Source organism: Callorhinus ursinus, unplaced genomic scaffold (assembly GCF_003265705.2).
Source record: "Callorhinus ursinus isolate GAN/ISIS: 27379988/994484 unplaced genomic scaffold, GSC_fseal_2.0 scaffold3, whole genome shotgun sequence".
NCBI classification, from domain to species: Eukaryota; Metazoa; Chordata; class Mammalia; order Carnivora; family Otariidae; genus Callorhinus; species Callorhinus ursinus.
Window position 1 is genome coordinate 66,326,479 of NW_027397065.1, and position 17,320 is coordinate 66,343,798.

The window sequence follows — 17,320 nt, forward strand, 5'->3', positions numbered from 1 at the left end:
GTCTTCCCATAGTTCGCCTGGTACTCTCCACTGTCACTGCACTTCGTCAGGGAAGTCTTCTTGGAGGTGGTGGGGTTTGGGTCTGGCTTAGAATCCTCAGTGCAATCTAGGCAAGCAAAAACCATTAATTAATTAATCTCCCTCTAGTACCTAAACACTGAAAAGCAGCATTTCATTGGATTGGATACCTAATAGATCATTCATTAGTAAACATGAAGATCACTGGTCTAGAAGTCAACAGATGTAATTTTTAGCTCTGGCCCTGCCTCTAACTAGCTGCATAACCTTGGGCACGTCCCTTCTCCTTTATGGGCCATTATTTGCTCACACATAACAGGGCAGAGGAATTAGATTAAATGGGCCACAGCTGACTCTGCTTTTCTTAAAATCCTGGGGTGCTCTTGTTGCTCACAAAACATGTGACCTCTCCACCAATACACATCCCAACTAGATGCATAATAATTGGCTGATTTTGCACCAAAATCCATCCTAAAAGGGGCCAGCCAAAGATGCAGTCACGGAGCATGAGCATTTGACAGGATCTGTGGGAAGGCCTGCAGACAAATGGGGCAAATGGCTCTGAAGGATGAGAGCACCATGTCACACCAGCAGACAGGAACCAATGAGATGAGTAAACTCATTAGGGGACACAGCTGGGTGGACTCTTGGTTCAGAATCCAAGAATGCCTTTCCTTTATGGCCTACTTTTAGGCTTGGAATAAAGAAATGTATTTGGGATGCCAACCCCAGATCTACTCCCTCTGTGGTTCGGGTGGAGTGTCTGGAATCAGCATTACTCATGTGGAAACATTTTGCTCTTTAATACCTCCAGAAGATCCTGGAACAGGCTGTGGCAGACCATGAAAGCAGGCAAGACAGAGCTGCCCTACTATTTGCTGAATCAAATGATTAATTTTCAAGGTGGATTAAAAGTTATATATGAGTTATTCATAAATCTATAGAACTTTATTCCTTGGGGAGTTTGTATCTTTTTTTTAAATATCTTTTAAAATTACACAAGGCTCCCCAACTATTTACTGAACTCCAACACCCTGTAGCTTAATTCAGTGGAGGAAAAATTTCCCTGCACTTAAAAAGAGAAGCTGATTGTTTTTACTGATCTGAAACCTCTTAATAGGTTTAATGGCTCAGATGCTATTTTTAAATTGCCCAAGCACTAGCAGGAAGTATAATGAAGTTTATATTAACCTGATGTTTCCTTTCTAATAATTTCTGCCAACTCCACCCTTTTTTCTACCTCTGTGCTATAATCTGAGTGCCAAAAACACCACATGAGACAGATCATTAGCCTCATTTTACTAATGAGGAAACTGAGGCTTAAAATCATTAAGGTAACATAGTTAGAAAGTTGAGGAGTCAAGACTCAAAACTTGAGTTGGGTCTGAAACCAAAGCCAGTCAACACTTGTCCATTTGTCCATCCTTCCATCCATCATCCATCTATTTTTTTTTTTTTTTTGAGAGAGAGTGGGTGGTGAGGGGCAGAACGAGGGGGAAAGAGAGAATTGTAAGCAGGCTCCACACCCAGCATGGAGCCCATTGTGGGGCTCAATCTCATGACCCTGAGATCATGACCTGGCCGAAATCAAGAGTCAGATGCTTAACTGACTGAGTCACCCAGGCGCCACCCCCTGCCCCCGCCTCAGCTCTTTTATAATTGTTTAGGCAGGTTTTAACTAATCAGTCCAAACTTAATAGTTAATTTGGTTTGTATTTTCCATTTACCTATTCTACTAATGAAAGATATTTATGGAGTGTTTGCTCTGTGAAAGTTGTAGAATTAGACTTTCCACAATAATATACGTGGCATTGATATTTCCCTCACGATCTTTGATCTAGTTGAAAAGATAAGACAAATGTGTAGAAAGTATTAGTAATACAATAAAGACAGTATTGTTTATCAGAGGCATAAATAACACAAAGTATTTTATCTCACATAGCAAGACAGCTGAGTGGCTTGAAGATTAGGTAATCAACAGCTCATGGATGCCATCAAGGACCAAATTCTTTATCTCTTTCAGTTCTGCCATGCTCGGTGTTGCCACATTTCATATGTAAACATGGCAATATTAAGTGGAAGAAGAGACAGAAAAAGTACACTTCTTTTTTGTATGTCCCTTTTTATGAGTGAGGGTCCTTCCCCCAGGTACCCTAGCAGATTTCTTTCACACTGTGTTTTGTCAATGTCCATGCCCAGAAAAAACATAGCCGAAAAGATGACATCAATCATGATTTACTTCCTATGAGGGACTTGCTTCCTCAGAATGAAGAAAGCTTTTTTGGCCTCCATAGGCAGAAGTGAACTTCTGATTTTCTCAACGAGCAAAACGGGTTTGGGCAGACTAGTCTGGGGGAAGGTCATTGTTAGTGTCCTAAATGCAGTCACCAAGTCACTTTAATGAGAAAGATTGAAAATCATCTATGCATACCCTAATTCCAATCCATATGTTCTGGGTGCAATCTACAGAGGAAATAAGAAAGCTTTTGGGTAAGAAATTGCATTGTCAGCTGCCTGGGTGGCTCAGTTGGTTAAGTGTCGACCTTCAGCTCAGGTCATGATCCCAGGATCCTGGGATCGAGCCCCTCATCGGGCTCCCTGCCCTGTGGGGAGCCTGCTTCTCCCTCTGCTTCTGCCTCCCTCCCTCTCTCTGTCTCTCATGAATAATTAGAGAAAATCTTAAAAAAAAAAAAAAGAAATTGCATTGTCCTCTGTCTAAAGAAAAAAGGAAAAATGGAGATGATTTGAATAAAATTTACAAAAGGAGAATTCAGACAGACCCAGCTGGGTGATGTGTCTCAAGTGCCACCCCAGGAACTTGAGTATCTGTTTCTTGTGGCAGGAATATTCCTAGAGAAGAGATTGGTGCATCAGGTTATTAAAGCTATCCTGTTGTCTCTCAGCTCCATCCCAGCCCTCAAAGCAGCCCTGTGATGCTAGGAATCTGCAAATTACTTTTCTCCTTCATCAAGGAATAGGGGGCATTGGAAGGAGACGCTGAAAGGTAGGAAGATCCCAGAAAACACTTGTTCTTTCCTTCTGCTTGCTGTTTTTGTGTCATCTGGCCGATAACCCTCTGCTAGCTGGAGTTGACAGGCATCTTCCTATATGCCCAGAATTAACTTCACCGCACCCTGACAAAGGTACCAGCTTACCTTGGGCAACCCGTCCTCCTCAGAAGTCCCAGTCCCAGCTCTGCCGGGGTCCCTACCTCCAGCTTCTAAGTTCTGACAACACCCACCTCTTCTCTTTATATTCCTAGCCTTAGGAGATGGTTGCTTCTTGCAGTTCCTATCTCTGTGTTTAACCCATTCCTTCTATCAAATTCTCTCTGTTGAAATACCTGGGATGGTTTCTGCTTTTCTGTTTGGATCCTGATCGAAACAAATGTTTGATGATATGAACCATTAATATTATCCGAAAAATTCCACTTCACACACGTACGTGCATGCACACACACATGTACACATGCGCGTGTGCGCACACACACACACACTTTCCTGCTTATCATACATCTCTCTGATTAGAATTGGCTTCTCATGCAAATTTTCTACAGAGAGAATTTCTCTCCGGCAAGCATGTAGAACACGTATAGTTCACTTGAAAGCCATATTTTTCATTATAAGTGAATACATTTGAATGCTGGTTTTTATACATCAGTCTCTGGTGACCTTATTTTGGTTATGGACACAGATCTATTTCGGGGACACTGGCAATGGGTATCCTGCACTTGCTGAATGAGGGTCAGGCCCAAAACTGTCGTTCCAGTAAAGTGAGGACACCCTGACCAGTCGACCACCCTCCTCTCTTATTCTTCCCCATACTGGTGTCAAGCATGAACCTGTTTCTGTTCAAATGGCAATAGCTAATATTAAGAGACAATGTCCCCCTTTTGAACACATTACATTCCTTTTTTTTAATTCTTCTCCAAATAAAACTTCTCTGAAAAGGATCTAAAAGTCTTCAACATTAAGATATAAGTGACCAGGGTGCCTGGGTGGCTCAGGTGGTTAAGCGACTGCCTTCGGCTCAGGTCATGATCCTGGAGTCCAGGGATCGAGTCCCACATCGGGCTCCCTGCTCAGCGGGGTGTCTGCTTCTCCCTCTGACCCTCGTCCCTCTCGTGCTCTCTATCTCTCATTCTCTCTTGCTCAAATAAATAAATAAAATCTTTAAAAAAGAAAAGATATGTGACCAATACAGTTAAACCACCTCCTCTAAGAGAGTATTTTAATTTTATTTGCATTTTAATAAACCTTTAATTGGTTTAAATCTGAGGAATCAAGTATTGATTTTAGAATCCCAGAATTCATTGAGCTGAGCACTGGAGTATTTTTCAGTGAGAAGGGGTAGAGGGGAGGTGGGTCACACTCCAACTGCTCCTGAAAATCATGCAAACAGATGCCTTCTTTAGCTACCCTTCAAGTTGGCACTGATATAAAGACACGTTCAATCCCACACAGTCCTTGACTGTCCCTGGCCAGACCATAGCTGATCTCCTTTTGGCCAAGGCCACAGTGGAGCACCCTGGGGGAAGCCACAGGGCACCTACACATTTCATAACAGCCTCCTTTGTAGAGCTAAACAAATATTTGCTTCTAGCCTGCAGAGCTGATTCACAGGCCTGAGTTTTCACACGTATTCATGTGTACCTCTGCTGCTCACAGGGGTGGCTATGCCAACCTCCTGGCTGGACCCCCACGGCCAGCTGAGCAAGCAAGATGTAGTGGCAGTCCCAGCTCATCTTAGCAGCTGGATGCCCCCACCTTGGTGCAGAATGGGGACTCTGGCTTTCACCAGGGGCATGTTCTAGATATTTCCAGTACTCAGTTCACAGGCAAGAAATGATGGCCCATCTCCAATTCACATCTTTGAAAACTGGATAAAATGGATACAAGGGCCATGGCCGGAACATGTGTGAAAGGATAACCCAAGTAAGATTTAATAATAAGCCAAAGTTTAAAATGAACCTAATGGGAAATTACTGGAGACAAATAAAAGGGACCCGTGCCTATGGGCTGGGGCCCCTAGTTGGGGCCAGACTTGTGACTTTGCATCCTTGAACTTGAGCAATTGGCTAAGTCTTTTCAGACTGCCTTCTCCTCATTGGCAAGATGATGGGGGCTGGGGTTTTTTCAAAGCTTCCCCACATATTCACCTATTTGTTTGCTGGGGCCACCATAACAAAGTACCACAACTCAAGGGGCTTACACAAAGAAATTCATTGTCTGCTAATTCTAGAGGCTGGAAGGCTGAGGTCAAGTTTGTTCCTTTCGGGCTGTGTGGGGGGAATCTGCTCCATGTCCTTCTCCCAGCTTCTGGTAGCTTGCTGGCCATCTTTGGTGTTCCCTGACTTATAAATGCACCGCCCCCATCCCTGCCTACATCTACACACCACATTCTCCCTGTGTGCGTGTCTGTCTCTGTGTCCAAATTTTTCCTCTATAAGAACACAGTCGTATCTGGTTAGGGCCCACCCCAATGACCTCATCTTAACTTGATCATCTACAAAGATTCTATCTCCAAATAAAGTCATCTTGCAGAAGTATGGAGATTAGGACTCCCACATCTTTTTGGGTGACATAATTCCACTCATAACTTTCTGACCTGATTTTTGCAGGCGAGCCTCCTGGCAGATGGCTCTGGAGCTGGCCTTCTCTCCACAGCCAGCCTGTCATTGGTCTTCTACTTCTCTTTTTTTTTTTAATTTTTTTTAAAGATTTTGTTTATTTATTAGACAGAATGACAGACAGAAAGCACGAGAGGGAAGAGGGTCAGAGGGAGAAGCAGACTCCCCACTGAGCAGGAAGCCCGATGTGGGACTCGATCCCTGGACTCCAGGATCATGACCTGAGCCGAAGGCAGTCGCTTAACCGACTGAGCCACCCAGGCACCCGGTCTTCTACTTTTCTGTAAGAAGGCAGGAGGACAGAGAGATACCTGTCTTAATGATGGCTTTCCAATTGTATAATGCCAAGTAAGTCCCTTTACCTCTCTGAGCCCCCGTTTCCTCGTCTAAAAGATGGCAATAATGGGTTTACTGAGAGAAGTCAGCAACCTAAAGCAAAGAAATACTTGTCTGACACATGGTAAGTGTTCACCAAATTACAGATATTTTTATTTACTCCTGTTGAGTCAAGGGGAGGATGGATCAGCAACTCCCTAACCCTGGCTGCATATTAGAATCAACTCAGGGAACTTTTTGAAAACTATTGACACCCAGGCCCCACTAGAGATTCTGACTCAATTGCTCTGGGATAGGGCCCAGGCACTGATATATTTAGAACCTTCCTGGTTTGTTTCAATAGGTAGCCAGGATTGAGAACCACTAGAATAGCTGAAAGGATTGAAAACACCAGTGGAAACCCTCGATGCGGTTGAAAGTCAGAAGAGGTTGATTTGTAGCTACTTAGGCAGATGGTCCAGGTTGTGAGAGGTGCCAGGGACAGCTCTTAGAAAACTTTGAATGAGATGACCTAGATATCTGAGCCATTTCTTGCTTTGTGGTCTCCCTGCAAAAGTGTTTCCAGGCCTCTCCCGTGAGGGAGCATCCCCACGGAGACAGTCCCGCGGGCCTTTTCTCGCTTTGTGGTCTCCCTGCAAAAGTGTTTCCAGGCCTCTCCTGTGAGGGAGCATCCCCACGGAGACACTCCCATGGGCCTTTTCTTTCACAGCGATATTCCATCCACTTGCTTGCCCACAAGACCCATCTCAGCTCCAGGTCTGGGAAAGAAATCCTCGATAAGAGTTAATGCCAGATTGATGCACTACCTTCCCTAGGGTTATCTGCCTAGGAGGGCTCATCACCGGTTTCCAAGAATTCAATGGTGAGGAAATTTTGGATGGATAGACTTACAGGATGGGGATGGCAGAGCCTCCGATCCACCACTGGGTGGGAACTGCTCGCTTTTGAATAGGCATGACTGTATATATATATATAGCCTATATATATATATATATATAGCCTATATATAGAGGCAGCTGTCCGGCAAAAGTGGTACCACTTGCATCAGTGACTGGGTCTCAGGTCCCTTTGCTGCCTCTTCCCCCTTTCCAGATGCTCTGTCACCTCATCATCAGGCCTGGCTTCTCCCAGGTTTGGCCTTCTTACAGTGCCATGCTTGTCCACTTAGCAGGAGACACTTGCCACTCATTGTCCCTTAAGTCCCAGGGTCTCTGCAATTCTCCTGGGGGAGGGGGGGCAGTGACTTTTTGTTCTGTGAGTGAATGAGTAATATTAAATGAAATGATATGTAAATAGAAGCAATTTTTCATGGCCTGGCTACATAAATGCCCTTAATTTATTATCATAAAGAAGTTAGGAATATCCATTTGCTCTTTGACCAAATTAAAAGAAGTGTAGCAAATAAAAGAAATGATGATAATTCTCTTCATTCTGATCTGATGAAACAGCGTGTTTGGTTTGGCCCTTTCCATTTCTTCCATTTTAATCAAGAATATGTCAGAAGGATGAGTAGCCAGAGACAGACAAGTGTCTTTTAATAGAAAGCAGGATGTTGTGCCTTCATCTGGCAATCACTGACTTGGCTTTTGGAAACGCAGGGGAAAGGGAAATCTAATCTAGAATGGGGACATGCTTTTGCTAGACCCAGGGACTCTGCACCGGAATCCAGCTCAGTGTTCTGGAGTCACACAATTGCCTTCTGCGGCTGACGTCTGGAAGGAGAAATGAGTTCCTTTAAGTGGACCAGCGTGGAGAAGCATTAGCTGTACAGCGAGAGTGCATGAGCTCTCCGGATTGCCCTGAACCAGTCCGCCCAGCCATTTCAGACAGAACTGATGCAGTGAAGCCCAAATTTCCTGGCAAGCCTGAGGGCAGGTTTTTCCAAAAGCATCTCAGACCGCGAAGGCACATGTCTAATCACGAAAGCAAACCTCTGGACACATGCTCTCTGTTTCCAGCTGGTTGTGTATGTTTCCCTCACACTTTAACACAAACGTGCCAAGGTGTGACATTTATGAACCCCACCAAATGGGAGCTGCGCGCACCAACCCGGTTGCCTGGTGGGTGGGGGGGAGTGATGACTGGGGGCTGTCCTGCCTGGGGAGGAGGACTGCTTCCCTCTGGCATGCCTGCAGCCTTATTTATTACACACCAAAGTATAAAAGCGCCCAGCCGGCGGCAGCTCGCCTTTCCAGCCCTGGCATTTGCCTGAGAAGCCCCGCCGTGCTCTCCAGGAGGCTCTGGGGCTCTGTTGAGAATCATGCTCGGGAGGCAGCTCGTCTCTTGGCACCTGCTGGCTTTGCTTTTCCTCCCATTTTGCCTCTGTCAAGATGAATACATGGAGGTGAGCGGAAGAGCTAATAAAGTAGTGGCGAGAATAGTGCAAAGCCACCAGCAGACTGGCCGTAGCGGCTCCAGGAGGGAGAAAGTGAGAGAGCGGAGCCATCCTAAAACTGGGACTGTGGATAATAACACTTCTACAGACCTAAAATCCCTGAGACCAGATGAGCTACCGCACCCCGAGGTAGATGACCTAGCCCAGATCACCCCATTCTGGGGCCAGGTACTCGGAATTCTCTTCTAAGGATTACTGTGAAAGCTTAACGAGTTTTGTTGTTCTTTTTCAGCTGCGATTCTTAGGATCAATGCTTTCGAGAAGTTTGCTATGCTGCTTGTGGGGGTCTTTCTGGGTTGCTCTGGGGTCCTGGGAGGGGGACGACTGCCGATCTCTGTTAGGAAATCAGCAGAGGATGTGGGGGACAGGGTGTCCCCCGGGTCAAGGAGAACAGAGCAGCCAGCTCCCTGCTGTGCTATGACTTGATTTCTTTCTTGCTCTCTTGGTGTGAAAAGTGCTGAGCACACAGATAAGACGGATTGCTGGAGACAATCATTTGCAGGTCCTAAGAGAGTTGGATTTTCTTAATCCTTCCCAGCAGGGAGAAGCTGCCCTTTGAGTTTTTCACTTTGATGTGTTAGTTGACTGTGACATTTCATGCCAGCCTTGTTTATTTGATTTATAGTCGTCTAGGTTGCTCAGCCTCTATGTTCAGCCTGTGAACCATAGAGTTAGAACAAACAAGACTGCATGTGTATTAAAAGCAAAACTTCATTGTGTGATTTAAAGCCTGATAATCACAGAGGACTTGATTTATTTCCCTGGGTGTGAACCCAGCACCCAAGGAAACATCTTTAACTCTTTTTGGGGATTTTTGGAGTGAGGTCAGGTTTCAGTGTAGTGAATTGCAAATTGGTGAAATTCAATTTCATTTAAAACATTAAGAACAGACAAAACGGATTTTGACTTACCTTCTCAGCATCTGGCAGGCTGAAATCAGAGGAAGGGGGCAAAAAGAGTTACTTTGAATTACAAGAGCTTTGAAGGAAGAGGTTTTACAACAAGAATTCACTGTGTCTTTGCATTCAATAGGCCCTGGAAAGGTTCATGCAGGTGAAATCCAAGCCCGGCCTCTCACAGACTGAAAAGTTTGGGTTGAAACTGGTGATAGGATCAAACGGAAACCCCACACATGATCAGCTAGAGATCTGGGGCTGAGCTGGAATTTCTAACTCAGCTGCACAGTGCGGTCGCCCAGACTGTTCTGTCAGACCGTGTCAAGAAAAAATTATCTCTTGGGGCGCCTGGGTGCCTCAGTGGGTTCAGCATCTGCCTTGGACGCAGGTCATGATCTCAGCGGGGAGCCTGCTTCTCCCTCTCCCTCTACCCCTCCCCCTGCTTGTGCTCTCCCCGCCCCCACCGTCAAATAAATAAATAAAATCTTTTTTAAAAAAATAAAAAATTGTTTCTTTAAGGAGCCACAAAAGAAATGATAACCCCCAAATACTTATTTTTCAAAGCCCACTTTTAGATATTGTCCTTTCATCTGACAATCTTTTTATTTTTTTCTTAAGATTTATTTATTTATTTTAGAAAGAGATAAAGAGAGTGCGCAGGGTGGGGGCAGGGGCAGAAGGAGAGGGAGTCTTGAGTAGACTCTGGGGCTAAGCATGGAGAGGAACGTGGGGCTCAAACTCACAACCCCAAGATCAAGAGTCACACGCTCTACTGACTGAGCCAGCCAGGCGCCCCTCATCTGATAATCTTTGGCTGGAGGGTGACTCATGGTCCTCTGTATTTCCTTGTGGTGAAGATATTTTCATTTTCATCCAGGCTTTGACCTGGACTTTCCATTTCAGTGGGTGGGATCTTTGCTGGGCCCTCCCTGGCCTTCGCAGTATGTGCTCCCAGACGCAGCAGAAGGCAGATGTAGGCTGTCGTTTGTTGTTATTTCTTGGCAACCAACACCCAGCAGGCCACTGGAATCCAAATTACATTTCTACTTCGCCCTATCTTTGAGTAGGCAGCCAGCATGCTGGAGTCAGATGAGGGGGGCGGGAAGTCACTTCCTGGCTTTCTTTTGTTGAATTAGCAGTGGGGAGGGGGGTGGGCTTTCAAACCCTCTTGGGCTCAAACCAACCCCCAACAGCAGATCCTGAGGACATTTAGAATCATTGATATTCTGGCGATCCTCAGTATGACTCCTCTGCTAATAGGTATGGAGACTCACTGCATTGAGGATTTTCCTGTGTTCCCCTCCTCTCTTCTTTTAATTCTTCTTTTTCCTCATTCGTTGTTTCACCTATGATTTCCTGTGCTTCTAGTATGTGCCAAGCTTTAGGATGGGGATAAATAAGCCCAAGCCTATCTCCGGACAGTTCTGAAGGGCTCTCATGGGGACAAATGACCAGATCATTGAATACCGTGTGGTAAACAAAGTCTCTGCACAAAAGGCAGTTGGGGAGAAAGTGCCCAAGTGGTGGTGGCCGCTGCATTGGATCCCAGAAGTGAGACAAAAAGAATCATTATCCACGCAAGAAATAAAATCTGAAACTATGTGGGGCAGCAAAGAGATGAGAGAGCCTGGGAGGGATGGGCACAGCTGGAGCCCTTGAGCTGTTCGAGGAAGACACAGGATGATCTCAGTGTCAGCCTAGAAGATTCTGTTGGCCGGTTGAGGAGCTCAGACCTTAGTTTGCCCGCCAAAGTTGTGTTTGTTTGTTCACAACAGGGCAGTGAGGTGGGCTGGTGTGTGTTCTAGAAAGAGCACTCTGGTCATGGGCTTCGTGGTGGGTAGAGTGTGCAGAGACTGGGGGGAGAGCAGACCTGGGCTCTCTTTTCTAGGCAGTTTCTTCCTTTATCAATCCCCTCACCTCCTGGACTCCCTCCTCCCCTTCTGCCCACCCCCCTTCTCCTTCCTCTTCCCTCTTGCTTCGGTTAAAGAAGGAGCTGTGGGCCCTCTTTCTGAGAAGTCACTCGCCAATAGCAGAGCAGAACCTGAGTAGCTGCCCCATGGCCTCCATCCACAAAAGGGCTGGGACTTGTCTCAGAGACCCCTCCCTCCTCCCGTGCTGCTCATTCTCCTTTGGCTTTCACATTTGACCTGATTATGAGAAAAGGGTTGATAAACTTAAGAGGGTATATGTAGTGACTCCCTAGCGTGTAATTGTCCCTTACTTAAGTGATGACTTCTGACTTAACACATCCGGTCTAACTTGTTCTAAGGGTCCCTCAGAAGGCTCACAAGCATTATTCCCTTTGACTGTATTGTGAAGGACCAGGCCAGAGGAACATGTGAATGTTGTCGGGGGGCTCTCAGGACATGACCAACTAGTAGGAACCAGAAGATTCTCCCTGCTGGGGTGGCAGCTCTCTGCTTTCGAAGTGCTCCCAAGTAGCTTGGGCACTCACCCAGAGCAGCCCACTCTCCTGGAGCTAACTTCTCACACTCAGACACCAGACTTTACAAACAGAATCTTTCTAAACCATTATTTGAGGGTTTAGAAAAGACCTTAGTATCTTTGCTCGCTCTTAGAGCTGGCAAGAAATTTCCTGGCCATTTTACCCAGTGCCCTAATTTAGTAGACAAGAAAAATGATGCGGGGCGGGGCGGGGGGAGGGGGGAGTGACATCACTAAAGCCACACAGAACTGAGATAGGAGTTCTGGTTCCAGGACAGTCATGTTCCTAAAATTCTTAGCATCCCAGGAACTCAGTTCTGTTTTCAAATGGCTCCCGCTTCAGAATTTTCCCTCCTTCTCCCCCAAAGCCCATTATTGGCAGAGACTTGGATTTCTTGGAACTTAAAAAAAAATTGTATTTCACATTAGCAAAATCATACCAGGAAATTATGAAATACTTCTCAGATTGCGTCCTTGGATTAGAAGGTGGGGTGGTGCTGTGGCATCTGACTTTCCAAGTGTCTGAAGTTGCTTGTCCCAGACCACTTGCTTTAGCTGATTTTCTTTTCCTCCACCAGTTTTACCAAAGGTTTTTGCAGACTCCCGTATCTGTCCAGTGTGGGGTCTGGTGGGCAGAAGACTAGACAGGAGTTAGCTCCACATTGTGGCCCCTGATCACTTGAGACTCCGGCTCTGAGGTGTTGCAAGAGAATGCTCAGACTACAGATAGTCTGCATTTTCCCTGAAGAGCATGGTGGAGGCCTTAAAGGAAAAGGAATGAGGGAGTGAGGAAAACGTCCAAGCCCATTTTTGATTAAACAACAACAAAAAATAGTGAAGTCTAAGTGTGCAGAAATGGAAGACTTGACCCACTTTTCTGCTTGGATTTCTAGCGATAGAGAAAACCTGAATTTCAAATTCTTCCTTCCTTTCTCCCTCCCCTCCTATCCTTCCCTCTTTTGCTCCTTCCCTTTCTTTAGAATCCTTTAGAAATAATACGCTGTTTTCAACAGACCATTGAATTATAACTCAAGTTTAGGAAAATTTCCATAAATATTTTATATTACATAATCAAAAGGCAAGTTACCAGTTTAGTGTCACTCTAAATTTTATCAGCGAATCTAGCTCTTGTACTAGATCTGTAGCTCCTTGACAGTAAGCACACATTTTAGAAATTTTTCTTTAAATAAATAAGCAAGTCCGCTCAGTGTCACATTTGAGTACACTTAGTACCCATTAAGTACTCACTGGATATTGGTTCGAACGATGTGATAATCTTTTAAAATTTTGAAGTAAAATATGATACAGGACCTGAGGTTAAATACTGCTTAAGGGGGAGTTAAAGTTGTTTCAAGATGTAGATACTTAATAGTAATTTGCTGGGCTAAAGAATACTTTGTTTCCTCCATGTCCTAAGGCAGTTTAAGTGTGTTGTGACTGAAAGAGTGGCATTTTGACTCAAAATTTCTAAGAACTCTTATCCCAGTATCCTGAATATAGAAATTCTTAATAAGTATCTTGGAAGTTGATCGTTCTTACCATTTGAGGGTCACCTACTCAAAGGAGCGACAGGCGAGGCTCCTGGCAGCTGGGAACGAGAGGACCGCCTGCAAGTCCACCTCTGAAGGGGCTTCCTCCTTGGCCATCACAGTAGCCTCCAGACAGCACTTCCCAGAAACACTGCCCCATCCCCTGCCAACACCACACTCCTTCCAAAGAGCATGCCCTTCTTTTGACCCTCTGGCTTCTTTGTCCTTTTGGTCATCGGCTCTCTTTAGCTAGCATGCCATTCAAGCCCTCACCCCACACCAGCTTTTCTGAAGCTGCCGTAGGTTGTTTGGAGTTAAACTTACCCAAAAGATGAGACCAAGGGACATTCACAAGTCCTAATGACTCCCCAGTACCATTCTCTGAAGCTTCTCTCTGTATCTTTTTTAAAGTCTCCACAAACCGGAGGACCGCCCCCAGACTGCAGCAAGTGTTGCCATGGAGAATACAGCTTCCGAGGCTACCAAGGTCCCCCGGGGCCCCCTGGCCCCCCCGGCATTCCAGGTAGGGATGAGAGACATGCTCTGTTGGTTGACAGTCTAATTGTGCACTGTGCCAAAATCAGAGCCAAGGTGAATCGAAATAATTTGGGTTCACTTGTGTGTGATCCAAAGGGTGTGCATGGAAAATCCAAAAGAGAGTTCTGGGAGAGGACTGGGTTTACAGAGCCACTTAGGTGGAACAATATACCAAAAACTCTATAGTATTTATTATTTATCCAGCTTGCAGAATCCCACAGGTGTTCGTCCGTCATCTTGGGGCACCAGATTCACTGTCGGTGGCAGAGAGGGGGAGGGTCTTCACCAGCATGGAGTACAGAATCATGGGATCTTATTGGACATACTCTTGTTTGGGCGTTTCTGCCACAACACGCTTCGTGTAACACACTCTATCTAACTTTCAGGGAACTTAGGAAGTGAAGGTGGGGAGGAAAGGAGCGCCTGCAGGGCTGCCTATAGCCATCTCCATAGTGCCGTTCACTGGACTACACACCTCACATCTGATTCTGTGTCTAGCTAAGTTTTTCTTCCCTTAGTCTCAGGGTCTGTCCATGTTCAGCTATCTCTTGGTTGACTTTCATGCCTCTCGGGCTCATGGGAACATTTTTGGGCTCCAGCGCCACATGGCGACGTGGGAAACGCTGTCGGGCTCCATTCAGACACCCTACCCTACTGAGCGTGCCCCAGGCGTGGGAGGTTCTGAAAACTGGCTAGTGTCTGGGGTCAGCCAAGGAAAGGGTAGCCCAGATCCTCTCTGTTTTAGAACTCCCAAATCCATCTGAGGGTTAATTGTTTTCCTCTTCCCCGGGTTAATTACTGGGGGTAGGACTTTTTCTCAGGGTTTGACAGAAGTCCACTTGCTCTTCTCTCACTTACCCTCATTGATGTTAACATTGATCAAATGAGTTTTAATCTTTTAAAAAATATTTTATTTTATTTATTTATTTGAGGGAGAGAGAGAGCTAGCAAGAGAGAGAGCGCAGGAGCAGGGGGGAGAGGGAGAAGCAGACTGTCCGCTGATCAGGAAGCCAGACGTAGGGCTTGTTTCCAGGACCCCGAGATCATGACCCGAGCTGAAGGCAGACGCTTAACCGACTGAGCCACCCAGGTTCCCTGAGTTTTGATTTTTTAATGTACTTTTGAGTGGCTTCTCTTATGAAACCAAATTTAAAGTGAGAAAACAACATTCTGTTAGACTTTAAACCGTGATTACTGTCTTGGAGTCTGTGTCATAGAACGTCAAGGGCGGCTCCAGCAGGTGCAGTGACTGGGGGTAGAGAATATTCATCCTCTTAAAATGTTCTGAAGTCTAAACTCTTTTGAGGGTACAGAGCAAGCTGGCCTTGACTAAATGTTTCCCAATCAAAATGGCTTTTTTTTGTTGGCCCATTAACTTGCAAACACAGTCAAAGTTCATTTATCTGGAGAGTTTGCAAGCCTGGTATAATACCTGACCAAAGGTAGCATGCAAAATAAACTGCCAAAGGGTGTGAAATTCAACAAATATAAAATAAAGGGAGAGTTGTAGAAACTGTCTCTTAGTGACAAAGTGAAGAGTTGAAATCATTATCCAAGTCTTACTTTCAAAATTATTGTTACAATTTGTATCAGTGATTTACATCTCCCTTGGTGATAAAAGTGGTGCACGTCCTTTATAGAAAAATTCAAAGAGACAAAAAAGTACATAGCATGACACAAAACTACTCATGTTTCATCCATTCAGAAAAAAAAAACCCACTGGAAATATTTTTACATAATATATAAGTACTGTTTACACATAATATCGCACTGTCTCTATTGATTCATAACTTTTTTATCTAAAAGTATCGTGAACATTATTAAATGTTATTAAATATTTTTCTTTAGCATTCTTTTTTTGTGATGATATAACATTATTTACTGGGATGTGCCATTTTTTTAATTGAGCTCTTCCAGTATTGTTTGTTTCTAATCTCTGCCATTATAAACGATACTGTGATCATCAGTCCTCAAAAGTTTTCATCTACCTCTTGCTTTATAGGAAAAACAGGCTTTGGAGACTTGAGTAGCTAAGCCTGTCTTCAGTGTCCCATGTAAGAGAACCCATTTGATGATGCCTCCTTGGCTGTGTTTGGGACTGTTTCAAATGGTCTTTTGCAATTGAGAGTGAACATTTTCGAAGAAAGGGTCTGGGGCACCTGGGTGGCTCAGATGGTTAAGCATCTGCCTTAGGCTCACGTCATGATCCCAGGGTCCTGGGATTGAGTCCCGCATCGGGCTCCCTGCTCAGCGGGGGGCCCGCTTCTCCCTCTCCCTCTGCTTTTCCCCCTCCCTCTGCTTCTCCCCCTACTCATGTTCTCTCTCTCTCTCTCTCTGTATCTGTGTCTCAAATGAATAAATAAAAAAACTTTAAAAAAAAAGGGTCTGCATTTGTATAACAATAGATGGTCAGTGTGAGTGATGGGGGCTTTCTCCTATGATGCCTTCTGCTTGTGATTTAAGGAAACCATGGGAACAATGGCAATAATGGAGCCACTGGCCACGAAGGGGCCAAAGGTGAGAAAGGAGACAAAGGTGACTTGGGGCCACGAGGCGAAAGAGGGCAGCATGGCCCCAAGGGAGAAAAGGGCTACCCGGGGATTCCGCCAGAACTGCAGGTAAGTCACCTTGGGCAGATCTCCATGGGACTTCTAACTGCCCAGACCCTCAAAGTCCAGGAGGCAGAAGGCCTGAGAGCCTCTTCACGCCCTCGCTGATGGCTACTGGCCTGAGCGCCTCTTCACATCCTCACTGATGGCTGCTGGCTCGAGTGCCTCTTCACGTCCTCACTGATGGCTGCTGGCCCGAGCGCCTCTTCACACCTTCACTGATGGCTACTGGCCTGAGCGCCTCTTCACGTCCTCACTGATGGCTGCTGGCCCAAATACCCGCATGCCCGAGGCTGGATTTGCTCACCCCACTGCAGGGCATTGGCAGACGGCCTGTACTGTTCAAAGAGCATTTTGAAATCATTCCTAAGAAGTTGAAATGCAGCTCCCTTCTTAGACTAAATACACAGAAGCCCCGAGTATCAGCTAATGTCCTATTTTCCAAATTGGAAGAGATGTTAAATAAAAAGGGTTTTGGCAACTCAAATATATAAATGGAATGTGTCTACCTCAAATATTTTATTTATTCATTTTGTTACATTTACCAATTTAAATCATATATATGGATATTAATACATAAGTATTAATCTCTATTAACTCAAGATCTTGTGGCACAGTTTTTATTTAAACTTTTCTCTTGGGGCGCCTGGGTGGCTCAGTCAGTTAAGTGGCTGCCTTTGGCTCAGGTCATGATCCCAGGGTCCTGGGATCCAGCCCCGCATCAGGCTCCCCGCTCGGTGGGGAACCTGCTTCTCCATCTCCCTCTGCCTGCCTCTCTGCCTACTTGTGCTCTCTCTCTGTCAAAAATAAATAAATAAAATCTTTAAAAAATAGTAATAAAATTTTGGGTGCCTGGGTGGCTCAGTTCTGTTAAGCACATGCCTTCGGCTCAGGTCATGATCACAGGGTCCTGGGATCGAGCCCTG

At 45.4% G+C, this 17,320-nt stretch overlaps 1 protein-coding gene across 2 annotated transcripts in view; it reads left to right on the forward strand.

Moving 5' to 3' along the window:
• Positions 1–8,186: 8,186 nt before the first annotated feature.
• C1QTNF3 (C1q and TNF related 3) overlaps positions 8,187–17,320 on the forward strand; it is a 23,965-nt gene continuing 14,831 nt past the window's right edge. Inside the window, exons 1-3 of one of the 2 annotated variants that reach the window (XM_025866664.2) lie at positions 8,187–8,546; positions 13,660–13,771; positions 16,249–16,403. In XM_025866664.2, coding sequence (XP_025722449.1) covers positions 8,244–8,546; positions 13,660–13,771; positions 16,249–16,403 — 570 coding nt within the window. In that variant the 5' untranslated portion in view covers positions 8,187–8,243. The remainder of the gene's footprint in view (positions 8,547–13,659; positions 13,772–16,248; positions 16,404–17,320) is intronic. The other variant, XM_025866666.2, reaches the window with a different exon arrangement.